This window comes from Symphodus melops (assembly GCF_947650265.1).
Source record: "Symphodus melops genome assembly, chromosome: 21".
Lineage (NCBI taxonomy): Eukaryota > Metazoa > Chordata > Actinopteri > Labriformes > Labridae > Symphodus > Symphodus melops.
In genome coordinates, this window is record NC_136711.1 from 12,268,619 (window position 1) to 12,288,422 (window position 19,804).

At 39.4% G+C, this 19,804-nt stretch overlaps 1 protein-coding gene across 2 annotated transcripts; it reads right to left on the minus strand.

Annotated features, from left to right (window-relative positions):
- Positions 1 to 19,405, minus strand: fra10ac1 (FRA10A associated CGG repeat 1). 2 transcript variants are annotated; one of them, XM_079333915.1, is made up of 14 exons: positions 19,336 to 19,405; positions 18,751 to 18,830; positions 17,708 to 17,800; positions 16,487 to 16,532; positions 15,739 to 15,815; positions 15,452 to 15,535; positions 15,175 to 15,259; positions 13,780 to 13,825; positions 4,622 to 4,735; positions 3,235 to 3,277; positions 2,489 to 2,616; positions 2,294 to 2,344; positions 693 to 777; positions 1 to 167 (listed from the first exon to the last, which is right to left on the minus strand). In XM_079333915.1, exons 1-14 carry the CDS (start codon positions 19,336 to 19,338, stop codon positions 125 to 127), a joined length of 978 nt encoding a protein of 325 aa, XP_079190041.1. In that variant the 5' UTR covers positions 19,339 to 19,405; the 3' UTR covers positions 1 to 124. The 2 variants fall into 2 exon arrangements, with proteins under 2 accessions (XP_079190041.1, XP_079190040.1); XM_079333914.1 differs by lacking the exon at positions 19,336 to 19,405 and adding an exon at positions 19,164 to 19,301.
- Between the last annotated feature and the right edge of the window lie 399 nt (positions 19,406 to 19,804).

Sequence of the window (19,804 nt, forward strand, 5' to 3'; positions counted from 1 at the left end):
TACAAGGTAAACATTTGATTTATTTTTGTAGAAGTAATGAAACATACAGTCGAACAGAACAGCAATGTCAGTGAGGCTCCAAAGAAGTGTATTCACAGCAGGACGTCCGCTGATACCAGCAAAGTCAAAGAAACATGTCTTCAAAGTAGTCGTCGAATTCCTCTTCCCTAGACAGATTCAACAAACAAAATCATGGAAATGTTACCTTTCTGTCATGTGCGGCTCTTGACAAAAACTGTTAAATGTTTTTCCAGAGTGGCCCCTGACTCGGTGGCTCTTTTAGCACTCTGCTTTTTACTTAGAACAGAGATTATTTAAATGAAGGCAAACATGGTGCAAAAAGACACATCATTTAAACGCAATCGGACATGATTATCCTAACGTAATCATGAAGACAAAAGCGGAATTTTCTCACACAGCCCCATTACTGATAGCCTTCCCAGTATAAGTATCTTCTGTGTATCTTCTATCTTTACAGAAATCCGCTATCAGATGTATGACAAAAGCAAGTTAAAGGTTTAGCAGCTTCCCGACAGTTCAGAATAGCACTGTGCAATATATCTAAAAGGTCTACATACTGTTCTATAAAGAGATACGTTACTTATGAGGACTAAGTGGTAAAGGCTGTCTCTGATGGTTTTATGGCAGCTTACTGAGTCTGGTTTAATATGAACATGAGCTGTTAAGCTCACCTTGACTTTTCGTCCACTGCAGGGGCAGGTCCTCGCCAGTGGTCGGCTTCTGATTGGCCTTCTCGCTCATCTCCAGCTTCAGAGTCTAGATTGGAGAGATTCAGAAAGCTGTCAGTCAGGCTTCCAGAAAGGGAAACTGGGTCGACCAAGTATCCTTTCTTCATCAGTTTTAAGGTCAGGGTTGTCAGATGGTGATGGTGGTGCTTTCTGCTCAGAGAATAAATGTGGGGTAGGCGATACTTATCTGATACACGTTCCTCTTACAGTAAAGCCAAGTCAACTACCTATTCAAGTGTGCAATGTGGAGGAAAAAAGTCTCAAGCCTTATGTCAAAGCATTTGTCAAACCAATGTTAACCTTGAAGTGTCCAGGATGTACAATATCAAGAAAAACATTTACAATAATCAACCATCGTACCTTTCAAGTTAGATAATAGATTTTAAGTCAACTTTTTTAAGAAATTGTATCTGACCGATCAGCTAGTTTTTTTCTGTAAATAAATGCCATCCCTTTATATTTCTTGTAAAGGAATATCAAGTTGCAACTTACCAATAGCATAATTTAGATCATGGAGTAATTAGGCAAAAAAACGTGGTTTAAAATTTTTTTTTTTATTCATTGACATATAAATAACCTGGAACTATAAATATTCTTGAGCCAAACAGCTTTAAGTTAAAGGTGGGTCAGTTAGCTTGTGCTAATTCAATGTACTATCATGTCTTAGGTAAGCTGTATAAAGTGCAAGACGGGTCAATCATTAGTACACCATAGATGCGGGACTATAACCGGCTGTCATTATAGGACCAGTAGTCTATTTTTGTAAGCCTGGCAAGGATAAAACCAAATCACATTGTACAAAACAAAAGCTTAACCCCCTCTGGATGTGGTACAAAGTGCTTCTATGACTTCAAAGTCCTCAACTGTCCCTGACGGCATGACTCAAATATTAATGATTTTATAGTTTTCCTAGGTAAAATCAAGTTCAACCTTCAACTGCTGTTTGTCTTAGACAATAAATGAACATATGTGTTGGGTATGGATTTCAATGCATGTTGAACTCAGTGACAAAACCTCTGGACAGAGAAGAATTGTGTTTGTGAACTACTCCACCCATACAGCCATCCATCCATCCAGACCCTGGAACAGATGGTCAAATATGTACTTCTTTTCATGCGGCTCACAGTGAAGGGTAAAAGGACAAGAAAAAACAAGAAAGCCAAAAGATGTGGGAGATGTGAAAAGACAGTTGATAAAGAACACCTGCAATCTGTCTATCAATATTAACTACAGGGCTCAAGGAGGGTTTTCCAGAAAGGTCTGTCAGAGGGTTTTCACTCCAGAATTTAAGAGGAGTGGCACGACCTGAAGGTCAGGGGGAATAGATCATAAACTCTCCAGTGTGTGTGTGTGTGTGTGTGTGTGTGTGTGTGTGTGTGTGTGTGTGTGTGTGTGTGTGTGTGTGTGTGTGTGTGTGTGTGTGTGTGTGTGTGTGTGTGTGTGTGTGTGTGTGTGTGTGTGTGTGTGTGTGTGTGTGTGTGTGTGTGTGTGTGTGTGTGTGTAGGTGTGTGTGTAGGTGTGTGTGACAGAGTTATGAAGGCTACCTTTGTCTGAGTCCTGGGACTCCTCTGAGCTGCTAGAAGAGGTGGAGCGATCTGTAGGGGAACAAGGACAGAAGGCTATAAATAATGTTTATAACAAGACAGTTGTTACAAAAACGAATGAAACAAAATAATTTCTTTAATCAAAAAGTCAGTTTTTTATCTGCTGACATCGGCTAATTATTTAAGGAGTCCTACCTTTTTGCCTCTTGTGTTTGCGCTTCTTTGAGTGTGAAGAGGCCCGCTTCGTCTTCTTCTTCTTCTGTGGCGGCTCTTGATTCTCGGATAACCTTTTATTCTTTTTCTTAGCTTTTACCTCTTTTCTCCTGCAAACAGAACCACACTGCTAGGAAATGTATTCACACTATAAAGCAGCCAATTACAGCACTATTTTGGAGACAATCTAAAATCCTTGGGGACCAATGGCACTTTCAGAGGTGCATGAATAAATCATTGCCGTCTTGCGAGAGCTTAAATGAATGAAGGCTTTCTTGTTACAAAGTCTGCTAGAAACACTCTTAGGGACTATTCAAATGTTACTTGTTGTAAAAAGCATTGGTCTCACATTTGGGATGCCTAACTTTCCCCAATTACAGTCATATTTATTCAGAGCTTTTCATATGGATGACACATTCAAGCTTTGCTATTGCATTCAGATGTGTAAAGCTTCCATTTGCAACAATGAAGACCGTGACAAGAAGTCATAACATTCAAACAAGTGTGAGGAAAAGTTAGCCGATGTTTAAAAAGACAGGTCTAATCATAACCAGCTGGAAAACAATTCTTGCTGATTATCCAAGATGACCTGACTTTCTCCGCACAGACTGCTGCACACTCTTTTTCAATAAACATTTCAAACATTTTTTAAAAAGACCTATCATGGGTTTAAAGATGAATGTCATTTATGAAAATATGTCAAAAACGTGAGAAGTTAAGGAGCTTACTTGTGGTGGTAGTTGAGTTTGAAAGAACATTCAGGGCATACTCCTATAAAAAAAAAAAACAATTAATATGATCTGAGGATGATTAGGATTGGTACACAGTTTAAATTTGTGGAAGGAGTTTGAAAACTTTTTGACAGTTAACCTGTGAACTTCAATTTCAGCATACTGACTTAAATACCATTGTCTTTGAAATGTTCTTGTTTTTCCTTGCTATAGGAATCAGAGATAAGTCTAACAGCTACAGTCGCCACCTATCTTCTTGCTGTAAGTATGCTAACTCTAAAAATGAAGACTCATGTCTGATTAACACAAGTGTAAGTATGAGATGTTTTAATCTCAATTAATTGCTGAATTTCATATGGTGATTAATTACAACATTAATTACATTTTTAATTACAAGTATTTTGCATTCAAAATAGTTTTTGTTCGACTTTTATTTCAATTTTTTTTTACCGTCATTACTTGCATGAATTTACCCATTGTATTTCTCCAGTAGGCCTTACTAAAAGTGCACTCACATTAGGCAATCCGTAACATACCTAAGCATACTTACCCCCTAAATTCCAGTTTGACCAATGTGAGTGCTCCAATCCATGCTCAAACACAGTACCTTCATTCATTCACCTCCATTAAGGAGAAATCCTGGAGTTTTCTAGCTGTATCTGACTAGAATGACTCAAAATAAGCCAAACAGTCAGGAAAATATCTGTCTTGTTCCCTGATGTGCGGATGCGCACTCGACAGAGCGTCCTTTTTTCCCTTTTCTCTTTTCTCTAGAGTCCACCTGTCTTGTAAACTAAGCACGCTTCATAATTATGTGAAGCCATGCATCTGTTGTATTACAGCGCTATATTCGAGATGTAACTGTGCTCAGGGACGTCCTGGATTAGTGTGAGTGCAGGCAAGCTGGGGAATGGGATGGGGGGGGGGACAATCGTGCTTCAACGCGGTATGGGACAACTTTGCTAGTCTGAGTGCGCCCTCAGTCAATGATCTTGGGTCATTGGACTGTGTTTCTTTACTGTCAAAACATTTAACTGTGTCCAACAATGTTATTTTGAATTACAACAATTCCGAAAACATTTAAGTTGAGAAGGAACATGACTGGAAGCACCTTTGGCTTGTTAAAACAGACTGTCGTTTCCTGCTTGACTGAATTCATTGTGACTGGTGGGTCCTCGATTTAACGTTATTATTTTAACAGGATTTTCTGCAGTATGATACCTGGAGGAGGATTATTATTATTATGAGCTTGGTCTTAGAGGGGAATCCCCACTAGGCCTAGGCCGAAGCCGCACACACACATACACACACACACACACACACAAGCAAGACATGCACACATTTAGTAAAGAATAAGCCAAAAAAAAAGTGAATGAGCATTTACTTAGTTTGACCAATGCATTTCTCTTCTCGCCATGTTCCACGTAGGCAAAATTCACCTCCCAGCTTTTTAGGCCTTCCTCCTTCTCACAACGTTTGTTTCCACACTGGAACTGACCTGAAAGACCAGAAAGCATATTTACTGTCGACATTAGAACATTTACCGTAAATTCCGGACTATAAGGCGCTACTTTTTTCTCACACTTCGAGCACTGCGGCTTCTACTCCGGTGCGGCTAATGCATGGATTTTTATGGGGGACAATGAGCTTCTGCCGCAAAAACATTTGACTTCGTCACGTCGGATCTTAATATCAGTCATTTTGCGCTTCATGCACGCACCCTCATCATGGAAAACACACGGAGAAATACATATGATGCAGCTTTCAAGTTAAAGGCGATCGACCTGGCTGTCAAAGAAGCTAACAGAGCTGCTGCACGTTAAGATGACACTGACAGCGACAACAGAGACTGAGGAAGTGAGTAATGAAGTCATTCTGAGGCAGTGAATGGATGGACTTTTTCTTGTGAAATATATTACGGTCATCTTTTTCATCAGCCGTGTTACAGACACCGTCGGCTAGGCTTCGTATTGTAACGGTTCATGTTGTAAAGTCAGTAGTTGATAATGTCTTCATAATTCCGATTATGTGGAGAGTCAGTGAATGCACCAGCGAGAACGTGTTGAGTGGCTGTATGAGAGAACGCTGGGGGAGAGAGTTGGATTGTTACGGCAAGTTATGTGTTGCTCTCTGCTGTAAACGGCGTGGTCACGGCCGACAGTGATCGGGTTAAGTAAAAGTTATTATTTGAACGCTCTCGTCGTCCTTTAACGTCCGTACGGACGCTACAGTATTTGCGGATGTTACCGGTAGCCTACGTCTGTGTAAATAGCTCTTGTTATAGCGTGGACACCTGCGGCTTATAATCAAGTGCGGCTTATATATGTACAAATACATTTATTTACTTATTTTTAGCCGGTGCGGCTTATATCCAGGTGCGCTCAATAGTACGGAATTTACGGTACTTCAATCACAATATTATTCACGAGGCATTTTCTCCATCTAAGTTTTAATAATTGCAATTTCAAACATGAAAACACCGAAAGAAATTGGATTTGGATTTGAACAATGTTGACAATGAGGCAAGTTTTTAACAAGCCACAGAGCCTTGAAAGTGTTTGGACACCTACTCGTGTGTAAATAATTGTGAAGAATACAAAATAAACACAACTGAAATAGAACAGAATGGGGAAAAAGATAAATGTTTTGTTTCAGCAGACATCTCCTGAGAGTACAGATTGTGTCAGGCATTCTCCAATTTTTTTTTTCTACACCCCTTCCTCCTTATCCCCCTGCCCCTTCTCATCTCCCTTTCTGCAGCTCTCCTCATCCCCTCAGGCCCTCCAGCCGCTACACAGCCTGCCTATTATCCCCTGAGAAGCTTAGGGTGGCATTGATCTGGTCTCCAAGGTTCCTCCAGATTGTAGCAGAGACAGTGTGTGCGTCAGAGCAGTCCATTCTTGGCACACGGGCGTGGAATACTCCTTACTCTGTGAGAAGGAAAGTGATGTCTGCCCTCATCTGCCCAACATTGAGACTGTGTAAAAATTCAGGTGAGGAGATGCTGGCTGTCATTGCTTGGCTCCACTTGGGCTGTGGTGTAATTTATCCTCACGTGCTGCATAAGATTAGTGAGCTTAAAAAGACACTTCAGCCTCCAGTTTCTGGAATGTGGTCTGGCTTTATTTACGACTTTACGATGGCTTGAGATTCTATCCGAACAAGTTAAAGACAATAACAAAGCATGAGTTCAGAGTTGAGATTAAATCGGGAATAACTATGAGCAGGGCTGATAAAGTCTAATGTTTTTTGTTTTTTTTGGGGGGGGTTTTTTGGGTATATTTTCTGTTTCAACATTACCAGTGAATACCACAAACCATTATACATATCAATACTATTACACTTTAATCCGCTTCAATCAACCATGAAGACTTCTTATTAGAATTATTTGACAGGGAAGAACGTAAACACCACAACTCTCAAAATAAGATGTGTAATTCTCTTATTTAGAGAGTAAATGTACAAAAAAACAACCCATTGAGATAACAAAAATCATTAGAAGTAGGCATTGTGAGGTTTGTGCATTTCAACCCTCATCATATTTTCTTCTTTCTTGAAGTGACCAAATTCAGAGGGAAGGCGTATATAACAGATAAAAATAGGAATAAAAAAAATAAAAAAACTACCATGACGTATGAGTAAAAGATGAATATAAAAAACCAGTCATGTAAAGCGATGTCTTCCCTTACAGTCTGTGTCTTTCACACTGAGCGCGGCTTCACATTGTAATCAAATTAAAAAGTTGCATAAACACTGACACTAACAGAAGCTACTAAATCGGTTACCTATAATTCTATTGTCTTAAACTTTAAATAGTTCCCGGTGAAAAGCGACTATAAAGCAAGCGTGTCCCTTTAAATCTACAATGACTCGTACTTTTGTGACACTGTGGGTGTGACTTTCGACGGGGTCATCATCCTATCAACTCGTTGCCAACGCTCCACCATGAGGACTGACAGGTGCCAGGAGACCTGAGAGACTCCAGACTCTTCTTTACCATCATCGCTGACGTCAATTACAATCGTGCTGGAATTCTTCCATGACATCGTACTCTCTCTGTCACACACACACACACACACACACACATGCGCGCGCACACACGCACACACACACACACACAACAATCAAATACATCTTCCTATTAAACACATTGATCTGCTAAGAAGGAAGTTAAGAGCCTGTGCTTTCTTCAAAACAAAGCTGACAGCCCTTGAGAAAAGCACTGATTCCCTTGTTACTGCAGGGGAGGCAGTTCAGTGTTGAATGTGAAAGAATTTGATATATCTGAAGGTTAAACATGGCCAGTTGGAATGAGTCATACCCTCCAGCTACAGAAATCTGTTTCTGGGAAACTTTTTTTTTTTTTTTTTTTACATAAATTTCAAAAAAACAAAAGATAGTCAAGGCTAGGAAACAAACCTTCACTCATTTACTCAAATTAAAGTATATAAGCACAACTGTATTCGCTGTGGCAGAGATCAGATGGCGGATTTTCCGCATGCTGTAACACGGGGCATCCCGTCTTAACAGCTTTTCCCAAAAGCTCCTGTGTGGGTTGCTGTTTAAACCCTCAGAATGAAAAAAAAAAAGAAAGAGGATCAATGTGTTTTGTTGATAAGTAGTGGGTATCCTCACACATCAAGTGAGCCTCACATACGCCATGAAAAGAACTAGCATCAGGTTGGCTTACTAAACCCATTAAGAGAGGGAACTCCTGTCCTCCTACGTCAATGGCCACTAATGCAACCAGCTAGTGGACTGAGATCAGGATGGATACACCACAGGACAGATGGCTGCATGATTAACATTCACTGGATGAAGTCACAGGGCAGTGACAGACTGAGCCGGTGCCTTTTCACTTTTGATTCTCTCTCGGGGTAGCTGGTAAATGCTGTCTGAGGACATGTTAAACTAGGCCCGTTTTAAAGAAGAATCTCAGGTATCAAGTTAAATTAGCAACTCACTTTTTCATGATGTATCAGTTTGCTGTGCATTTATTCTTAATTTATTCGACCTTACGTGACTTCAGACTGACTTTGAGACTGAGTTGATCTCGTGCTGAAAAGGAGAAGAGGACATTAAAACTAATGGCGAGTCAATAATTAAAATGTGTTTACCTAGCTCACTATGAAGTACCTGGACTGAGGGAAACAATGACACATTTCATAAAAAAAAAAACGGAGCACAGATGGCCTAGCAGTTATGTTGCGCACCCCATGTACAGAGGCTATCGCCATAGTCACAGTCGTTGTGCGAATCCGACCTCTGCCCGTTGCCTCAGCTTTTTCCTCCAAAGCAAAAAGGCAACAGAAAAAGAAGGTAACAAACAGACTACCAAATAAGGTTTGTGAAATAGGCAGTTACAGTAACACCTGTAGAGTTGGGTCCTCATCAAAAGCCTTTATGCATCTCTTGGCAATCACCGTGTGCAAGGCCAAAAAAAAACAAAAACACAACCACACATTTAAGTTGCTACATTTGTTATTTTTTAGGTGAAATAACAAACATGACATGATGTGTGACTCAGCAAGCTTAACATGTGCTCATAGTTGGGTATCTTATTTTCACCAAAGGCCTTACTTGCTTTTTTTAAAAAAAAATATATATTCCACTGGTTTGGCTGATATAATCTAACCAGCTGTTGTTCTAGTGGCAAAACAGACATGAGAGTTGTATCAGTCCTGTCATCTTCTTCCCAAACTTCCCAAAAGGTTGAGCTTTTGCTTCAAAGTCAGAACAGATGTTGTTGCAAATCTACACTAATTTCCATCATAACACAACATAACGAACTGTCATAATTCTACAGCTTCAACTTCAATTTAGTATTTTTCCCCCGAAGGGCAATTTGTTTTGCAGCAATGCATTAAAAAGACAGAAATACAAGAGATACAAAATATAAGGAAAGCTAATGAGGCAAAAAAAAAAGAAGAGGGTAAGACGTACTGAATAGAGCAGCCATGATCCTTGACTATAGCCCTTAGCAGATTCCATTACAGACAAAAATTAAGTGCCAAGTCAAGTATATAACCAGCTCAGTATTTTTGAAGTACTTCTCACTAGTAGACCCCCCCCCCCCTGAATTACAGAGGGTAATGGCACTTGAGAGTGCCTGTATCTATTAGTTTTTACTGAGGGACATCTGAACCCAGAAGCAGAAGGAACCAACTGAAACTCGTATTGAAGGGAGAAAGCACTTACTGATGGGATGGATTTTGCCTTTCGCTGAACATATTAACATGAAAAGTCTGCATTCAAGTGCAAATGTTATTGAGTTTGTGAAGCCAGAGTAGGCTGGAAAACGGCACCGCCTCCCCTCTATCCTGGCCCCTCCTCGGGGTCGACTACCTTTAATAAATTCTCAGCCTGTGGGAAACATTGCATGGTCCACTCTCACTGCCCCCCCCCCCCCCCCCCCCCCCCCCCCCCCAAGCAGATTTTTAAAATATTGGGAATGTAACTGGCCTCTGAAAGACTGATTCTTTTTCCAAAAACACTCACTCACCTCTGACCTCATTTTTTTGTCCGTCTTTCATATTGATAAGTAGTCCCAGACAGATGACCTGAAGTTGAACGGCGTGTTTTGCTGCTTTGATTTACTCTGCAGCATACTGTTAACTTAGTAGACCAAAGACCAGCAGATACCGCTGAGTGTTGTTTGTACCATAGGTAAACAAAGATCTGCATTAAAGAGAGAGGGAGATTTAGACAATCCGCAGACTATGGAGAATAATTTAACTTCTTAAGATCAATGTACACAACACACTTTAAAAATGCAAATAAAAACATACAAAACAACAAAAGACAGAACCAATGGCAGTCTCTTTTGTTAAAGTAAGTAACTCTGAAAGCATAGTGGCCCGGGGGTTAATGAGCTGTCACATTTAAGAGTTAGAAATTACTTTTCAGAGGCTGATTTATTTCTCTGTACCTGTAATATATCTTAACAAAGTAATAATCCAGCGTCTATTCGAATCAAGGCTGGACTACAGCAGACTTACGTTTAAATGATAATTTTTGATAAGCAATGATTCAAATTTGACAGGTAATGGAGCAACCGCTGAGTAGGAACCTTAGAAATTAGTCAATTGGAGTTGTGTTAAAAAAAACATAACCGGTAATAAAATCTACTGTCAGCAGTCGACACCTTCCAAACACTTGAGTGTCACAGTGCAGGCTTGAAATGGCCTCACACTCCAACTAACAGTGTGAGTTAAAGAAAGGTGGCAGAGGTGGGTCATACCTGATTCCCACACTGTAAGTAATAGCAAGCATGTTGAAGCCATTTTTTAAACACAGGGAAGTTACATAAGGCGAAAACCACCCTCCATTTACTCTGACAGGAGGCCCACCAAAAATAAGCCTGGACTCAGCTACCTTTGTCCTCTAACCTCCCTCTTGACAGCAAGACTAAAGCTGAATTTATACCAGAAGGAAAACCTGCAGAAAATAACATGAGCTGGAGAGAAGTGCCAGCATGTCTCAACACCCCACCTGTCGATCAACCCCTGCATTTAGAGGCCCTCAAGACATGTTTTCATACCCAATACGCCATGTACAGATTTTCTCAATGCCAAAATATTCGTTATAAAATTGAAGATTGATCTGTCTAATGTGTTGATTTTTATTTTAAGGACAGCACAAAAACAGAAATTACATGGACCTTGGGCACATGACTTAAAAGTACTATCCAGGGTTTTTGTCCACTAGTTGTGCTATTAAGCATGTTGTTTATGAGCTAGCAGAAACATTTCATAAAGAAAGGTTTCACATGTTACAATATTTGAAAAATATTTGGTTTCAAATCTCTCAATTAAAGAAGCTCAATAGTTGTTACGATGGTGAACTACTGTTTCACAGATTGTAAACTGTAAACTTGTAGGTTATGAAAAAACGTTTGTCGTAATAAAGGTTTTGTTTGATGGTTCCAGATTGAACAGCACCTGAAAATACAAGAAACAATGACAATTCAGCACAAGCTAGGCTATATATTAAGGTAAACCAACCCATTAGATGACTAATTAGACGCAACAAACAATAGTTAATGTTAGCATACATCATCTGCCTAGCTTACAGTCTCACTTGATAAAGATGTGTGGCTTACCTATAGTATCTTACCTAACTTTCAAATAAGTGTGGTAGCGTTTAGCCTCTAACTAGTTTCAAACAGTTGTAGCTAGGAAGTTGCTTAAAGCTTATATAAATAATTGTTAAATTTGGGTTTTCTGATAACAAAAATATGTTTCTTTAACTTTAAGGACGGCCCAATCTCCCTCTGGATTTGTGTTGTCTCTGGCAGCCATGTTTTGAAGGGCCTACAGCCGGGAACATAATAGTAAGGCATTAAAGCCCAATGAGTTGAATGTAGCATGCGTATAACTATGGTCAATGGGAAATAATTAATGAGTTTAAGTATGTTTTTGCTGCTTATCTTTTTTTTATGGTAAATTAAACTCAACCAGGTAACTGTAAGACCTGGATATAATTTCTTTGTAAGAGAAATGGGGGTTTTCGTACGAACATCTAGGGAAAGATCCTTCTATTGTGTACTTAATGCAAGAACATGACCTTTCCCATTATCTTCCGACTTTATTTCCTTTTTACACACACAAAAGAGAAAAGAAAGTTCTTAAGAACTGCCTATCCTTTCACCCCAACTCCCATCAAAGCCTTTAAAAATGAAGGTCAGTGCTCCTCTTAATCCCCTTGATTGGTTGAGGACTAGTCAGAATTACCTAACACCAACATGACCCAGAGTGTACAGATAGTAAGAGATGATCAGGGCACCATTTCCCAAAACTGTGTCAGTGTCAGATCGGAAGAGTGGTGCCCTTTGAAAGGAGATGGATCAGATTCATGAGATGTTCAGTCGTGTCTCAATAATCCAAAGGAAGAAGCCACGTTTTAAACCTGGACACACAACGTCTGACCAGTTGTAACCATACAAACAATGTACAGGTTTTCCAGGGTGTGACTTTTATATTCGTAAACAAGACTTTGTATTCACCTTTAATCAAAGTCATGATGAGCCCATGACACACTCTTCTTCCACAATTAACTTGCAACACAAACACTCTTAACTTTCAATTTGCCCTGGTGTTTCCTTGACCTCTGGGTGAGGACGTTGGAATTAGATGAGTATCGATTTTACCATTCCATGCTCTTAATAGTGCTTAAGAAGTCTGTCTGTTGTTAATGTACACAAATCACAGGTGTGACAGTTGAAGTGAAGTGCCTCTGACCTAATCTAATCCACTTCCTGTTGAGTTTTGCTCCAGGGGTGAACTGTCACAGACCCAGATTACAGAGTCTTAATCTGGAACAATATATTGGCTTAGTCAGCTTTCTCAGACATACTGTGTATATTTGTGAAGCTGCATTGATCTAAACATGTTTGTGTGTGTGTGTGTGTGTGTGTGTGTGTGTCTGTGTCTGTGTGTCTGTGTGTTTGAGAGAGAGTGTTCGTGTCCATGTAGGTCAAAGCATCTCAACGAGCTGTCATGGCAGGTTTACAGTCACAGAGTTGCTGATCATGTCATTCCAGGTAAACCTATAAATATCTGTCAGTGTCACATGAAGGAGCCATACACAGAAAAGGAGGTGTCGAACAATTAATTCTCCATGATCATGGGAGCGCTACCAGGCCGACGGAGTGGGCTCCATCGCGGGTGCAAAGATAGACTGAAGGACATTCATGGAAGTGAGACGTAAACAAAAGATAAGCATGAAGGACGATTTGTGTAAATCAACATAAGTGTCAAGTGAACGGGGCATAAACAAGCTCAGAGATGAATAAGTGAACCAAAAGATTTGATGGGGCAAATATATTTAAGGATTTTGATGCTGAACTGAGAAGACAATACATCAAATTAAAGTGAAAGAAAGTTGTGTTCATCAAGTTTTACATGAGGAGTGAAGTGTTCGGAGGTATTCCCAGTTATTTCTTTTGTGGTTTAAATTGTCATTATCTTTGTCTCCATCTAGTGGAGGACTGTATGAATGGTTTTGTGGGCACAATGGCAAATCTATGCTACATGTTTCTATGCTCCTGAGTGTTCATACTAATTTTAATAGTTCTTTGTTAAAGCTGTTAATATATAAAGAAAACAACATTCTCATTAATTTTTACTAACGGGAAGTAAGACAACAAAAAAGAACAACTCAAAACATTTCTAACAAAACAAAAACACTTATTCAGGATTGATTGCCATTTTTTTAATTTTCCAAAATCTGTCAGGACTTGTTTTTAGTATTAACCACAACGTCCACATATTGACAGAGACGAGTTTGCACCAGCAACACTCCCAAAATCAAATGTTTATTTTGCACCAATTTTTGAGCTTTGGATAATTTTAATTTGAATCTTTTCCTATTTGAATTTATACCAATATTAGTATGTATTTAGGTCAGCAAGTGAACATCTTCATAAAGAAAAGGAGCTGTGTCGTGAAGAAGAATGGTCCTACATGTTAAACCTGTTTCAAGGGTAAATCTTACATGTCTTATGATAAGCAGTAAGATGGGATGTAATGTTAAAGGCCATACCTTTGCTTGAGACAACTTCATTCTCGGTCCGCCAACGGAAACCAAACTGTTGGTCAGAAATTCAAAAAGATCCATGTCAATTAGCTGAATTATTTACAGTAGAAATGCCAGACAGGTGGCATAAATTACAATCCATCTCTGAAATCAATCTTCCATATTTTAACTTAGTATCTGCTCCATCTTTGAATATCCATTAGCATTAAATAGCTTTTAATTCAGCTAAAAAAGATCTGTGTCTTATGGTCTGACTACTGATATTAAAGCTATTTAGAAGTTATGCAGCTTTAAAGCATTGATTAATCTGAATATGAATTCTTCTGTCATGCCTGCTTTCTTGTGAATGGATCGTTTCCATTCACATTACCACTGTACTGTTTGTATCATCGCCTGTGAATGCATACAGCGTTTCCAGCAGTTGGACTGAAGCACCAATGTGCAGTGATTGGGATGCTCTCGTTAGTATTCTGCCCATGCCGCTGCACAGCTCTCACAGCACTCGCTCTGTCTGTGCAGGCATCTGCACGCTGTCACACCTCATTTACCCAACACAGCTGATCGAAATTTGACTAAACTTGTGGGAATGATGCAACTCAGTGCTGCATTTGTAGTCATTAACAACTATGAATAATTTGTGACGTAATTGAAGCTTATGTGGCACGTTTTGAGCCAACTGGACTAAAGGCTAAGAGCAACATTATAAACGATGAGCATTTAAGTATGTCTCCAGAACCTTTAATGATGATATACTTAAAGTGTGTATGTCAGCTGTTGGTCAGCTTGACAAGTAAGTTATCAAATGTTGAAAAAGAATCCCTTACAGCATCATTACACTGACCAGGGCAGCAACAGAGCCTTTGCCCTTGGGTTTCACATATTGTCCGTTTTAAAGCCTGGCTTCAAACCAAAGTCTACAGTCACTAGAGACTGAGCACAGTGCCAATACAATTCACATTCATCTAAAGTGGACCAGTGCTGTTGGAGAAAAATGTCTGACTTGTAAAATGTTTTATTTTTTTATTTAACCAGGAAGAGAAACTCATTGAGATTAAAAATCTCTTTTTCAAGAGTGTCCTGGACGTAACAAGCACCAACACAAAATGTTCAGTAAGTAAGTTTCATTGCAAAATGGATCATGATGTATTCGATGGCTTCCATGAACACTGTATTCTCTTCTTTGTGTGGTTGACCTTCTGAAAACAGATTATAACATCCTTCAAATTCCTGTCTGAAACTTGCTCCCTCTCTCAGCATTTTGCCGATTTTACAACTCGAGCGGCTTGATTCGAAATAGTCACTAATCACCAGGTGACATGAGCCACCTGTTTCTGTACACACTGTCAGAAGTTTGACATTTGCTAAACGCCTACTGCTGCTACATACTGACACTCATCCCACCTTGTTTTCCTTGTATCTGCTGAGGTCAGCAATGCAGTACTCTTTAAACAGCTTGTCGTAATACTTCTTGGCAAGTTCTTTTTCCCTGGAACAGAATAAGGCCAACAGTGTGAGGCAGAAGAAGGCACAAACAAATCTGAAACAAGCTGCCTTTTGTCACCAGGTACTGGATACGTGTGGATTCACGGTTAAAACAGACTAAGAGGCAAATATTTTGAAAGAGTCAAGCGCCCTTGATATAACAGAGGCCCTCACGAGTGGCTGACTGCGTGGTTACCATGTCATGTCATCCTCGTCCTCATCCCTCCAGAGGAAGCGATGATTCTCCCGTAGTACATCCACATCTGTTTTGTCATTGGCTCTGATGGACAGACGATGGGAAATAAGAATACGCACAAATGCGTAACAATGAAGAAAATCTCCTCGAATAATTTGTGACGACAATTGTGATTCGATGAGAGGACAGCTTTAAACCTAATGGGGTAAACACAGTGTGCTCACTTTTAGGCCAGAGAGACAGCAGATGTCTGATGGTCAAGCTTGACTGTGCTACACATTACTTACCCCGAGCGTTTCAAGTCGGCCATCTGTCCTCCATAATAAAGTATGTAGTCACCGACAAACTTTTTATGGCGCTCAAACTGCAGACTTTAGTAAAGGGTCGTCTCTTTTAATAAATTCCACAAAAATGATATGTCACAATGGTTAGTTTTAATGCCTTTAAACAGAGGCCACTTCAACAAGTCGACCTACTGTATATCAACGGTTACATTCACCTCAATGCATGTATATGTGAGCCTTAAAGAGGAAATATCATCCCCCTTTTTCACCTTCTCAAACAGTCCTTTGTGGTCTTAGATGAAACATCTGTGCGGTGCTTTGTTCAAAATATAACCTGAATAAAGCACCAGAGGAGGTTTGTGACCAGCTCTCTCAGAACACTCCGCTTTGATGTGTGTTTCTCTTTAAATGCAATGAGCTTCTCTTCACTCATGTGCCGACATGAATTCAGCTTTGGGATTCCATGGCAACTTGGCAGCATGGCAGCGTGCCCCCTCAGAAAAACATGGCTGGGGGGGGTTACAAGAATCCCACTGTGACATCACAAGGAGAGCAAATTTAAAACTGCGCATTTATCTCTGTGTTGTAAGACTTATGCAGACCACAAACTAGAGACAGTACTTTTTTTTCCCTCACATTTTGTGAGTCAGTAGAGACTCAGGTTACCTAAATATATGTTCAGAAACACTGTAAAGTGGATTTTTCATAACATGTCCCCTTTAACAAATTAAGTTCAACTAAAGAAGGATACAGCATTCATTGATATCAGGTGGGCTCTTCTGTTCCTGGCTTCCTCTCTGAAAAAGAAAATACAGAAAACAGAGTGAGAATGGTTCTTTATCACCCAAACCCAGAACCCAATAGCTAATGTCTGACATCGATATCAACTCTGGGAGTCATGGCCAAATTTTAGGACTTCCGCTGTAGCCAGCTGTTAGTGATAAAGGATTTACAGCCAATACTGTGTTTTCCATGCTGCGCCCCCATTTACAGTCTGACAGGCAAGTCGAGAAACAAAAACGGAGACACAACGTCCAAGAGAGCATTGTTAGCTGCAGTTGCGTGCTCGTATCTCTTTAGAGAACCTGTTGGATGAAAGCCAAAGTTGTACAGGATTACTTTGTGAAACGGTCTGCCTCCTTCTTGCCCTCCTCATGGAGTGTTTTCCTGCATGCAGTCAGAGGTCATCAGAAACATGAGCAGGCAATTCTACTTGGATTATAAAAGAAAACTAAATGTTTGATAGCAAAATCCTGTCCCATCCCGACAGATTCTGCATTTCTAAGCAGGATATTTAAAGAGATTGAACTGAACATGATTTTCTCCCTACGGAAAATCGTGTCTAACACAGTGAACTTAAAAAGGGTATATTGGGTAAAATAGTTGGCATTATTGTGCTCTGATCATGATTTGTGGTTGCATTTTTAATAATTCCCCACTTTCTGAACCAAGAAGAATTGAGCCCTGTTCCTTTTTGTTTCGAATATCCAGGTCCACTTTGAACACACTTTTAACAAAAGGAGCTCAACACTGGAACAATGGAGGTCACATGAATCCATTCTCACTCAAAGATTTATAGTCTCATTTGGTTTTATTGGAAGCAGGAATTCATAAAACACAAACCTTCCATGGAAGGTGATGTAAGCACATTTGGGGAAATAATGAAAGTTTTTGAGTTGTGATAAGTTTTGAAACAAGAAAGTTAAAATTAGATACCTCTCATTTTAATTGCGTCATACATCAAAGGCACACAAACTGCAAATTAAAGTTTAATGTGATAGAATGATCTCATTAACTACTGATTGCAGTTGTTGTAAATTATCAGAGATGACTTTAATTGCTCAGAGAACAGGTAGAATGCATGAGACTAAAAAAGCATTAAGCGAGTCAAGAGCACTGCGATGATTATTGATTTAAAAAACGGTTACATTGATGGACGTATACAGTATATTTCTTTGCACTTGAACAGTACCTGTCGAGTTCACTGGAGTGTAAACTTCGGTGAGCCACCTTCGAGTGTCGGCCTTTCTGGAAAGGCTTCTGTAAGATTTCCTCCTCACGTTTCCTGTAATAGGTACAAATACATAAAGAAAGGCCATCAAAACTGTCTTAAGGTGATTTACTCTAAACTTGGAGTAAACACTTGTGTATATTCACAACATTATAGTAGGTATAACCAGCTCCTTTATGAACACCTAAGAATTTAATGATGAAGATTTTTCCCATATTTAGGATAGTTTCGAAGCTGAATAAAACTCCCAAGAATAGCTCTCTATGTTGTTGATGACAATATATTATTTCCTAATTCTTTTTTTAATTTCTCTGCCTCTGTGCACTGCCTGTTAGAATATGTGTCCAGTTGCACTTGAAGCTTTTTGTTAAACCTAACTGAGCTTGTCTCTCCTGATCCTTGTTTTGTGTTGTACTTACTCTCTGATGTCTGCTAAATGTATTGTGGACTTGTAGAACACCACCTACATAACTTCCTACCTGGTTAAATCGTCTTTGCATTAAGAAAGCACCGAGTAGTGAGAATTGAGTTGTAGATATCATGAATTAGAATTGCCACATGTCAAATTCTCATTATGGATATAAAGACTTTGAATTACAACATGTAAAAATTGAATTACAGATATTCTGTAATTCTATTTGAATAGAAATCAATGGCACAAGTTGACGAGTTGTAATTAAGTTACAGGTATTTACAATGACCTTTTCCACAAGTGAACAATTTTATATATATACATGTGTGTGTGTGTGTGTGTGTGTGTGTGTGTTTGTTTAATTAGAATTGTTACTCATGGAAATGACATCGTGGATATGTCGGCTTGAAATTCTAAAATGTCAAAAAGCTATTATTGATACCTACATTTGCTATTACAGCTAATGTTTAAATGTTAAATGGGGTTGCCATACACCGATACACAACCCATGAGTGTGGATCTGCATAAAGATAATAATAATAATAGATCGATGTTATTTAACATTTGTAATTCTATTGCGTTTTTCTCTCACCTTTTAAGTCCTTTTTCTGAGGACTCTCCTGGCCCTTCATCATCGCTGAAGTCAGAGTCATATCCTCCTCCTCCGTGCACCTGGAGGAACACAGGTGAGATCACGTGATCATACATGATGCACTTATCACACACTGAAAACACAGCAGGCTGATGCGTACTTTAAAAGGCTGGTCCATAGACACACTGTAGTTCAGTGAAAATCTGTATAACCCCTTGTAATGTACACTGTATTAAGTACAGAAATGTATATATTCATGTAAAGACGCCAGGTAAATTTAAACTTAATCTATGGTTGAGGTAACCTGGTGACGTCCCGTAATGTTCCATGCCAACTCAATACATACACCGATAAATAACTACACATTCTCCGTCTATAAAAAGTAATTAATCGATTTAAAACCAGAAGGATACCTTCACAAGATTGTCCATGAGTTTCCTCACTTTACTTTCCAGCTGATGTTTACAAAATGAACAATGTGTCGCGGGATGATGACGAAACAGACTGTCGCGGGATGATGACGTTAAGCCCGACTTCATGAATTATTCGCCTGAGATGAGAATAAATCTCAGAAATAGGAGTCACCATAGGAGTCGTCGACGCTTTTACGTGTTTTCAATGTCAAAAAACAGACATCCCGACAAATACATGATACATTTTGGAGTAAATGGACTAATCACACTGGTCTCTATGCAATAGGATGTATTTTCTAAGTCGCATTCAAATGGGATGCTCATGGGGCTTTTTTTTTTTTAATTATACAGGCTATGCAAAACAAAGAGGGTATTGTATTTGTAGCATTTGATGTGGTTGTGGAAAACTTCCTTTTGGTTTTAGAGGTGGCAGCCAGGAGTGAAAGTTCACACAGTCTGGAAACAGAAGTGCAGTGTTTCGTGACTTTTCCACGACCCTGAAGTCAACACAAGCAGTATAGCTTCAGTGTGGGAAAGAAAGAGAAAGAAAGAAAGAAAGAAAGAAAGAAAGACCAACTCTAAATCTGACAATGACTCATCCTTTGTGGCTTTAAAAGCGTAAGAATTATTCACGAAATGCA

What these genes read in the sequence shown, in the direction of transcription:
- fra10ac1 (XM_079333914.1), bottom strand. Translation starts at nt 19,289, where the DNA reads ATGAAGTCGGGCTTAACGTCATCATCCCGCGACAGTCTGTTTCGTCAT. An exon ending in GACGAGGATGACATGACATG is followed by an intron (nt 15,260 to 15,451) that starts GTAACCACGCAG and finishes ATTCTGTTCCAG; the next exon opens with GGAAAAAGAACTTGCCAAGA. An exon ending in GCAGATACAAGGAAAACAAG is followed by an intron (nt 13,826 to 15,174) that starts GTGGGATGAGTG and finishes TCTGACCAACAG; the next exon opens with TTTGGTTTCCGTTGGCGGAC.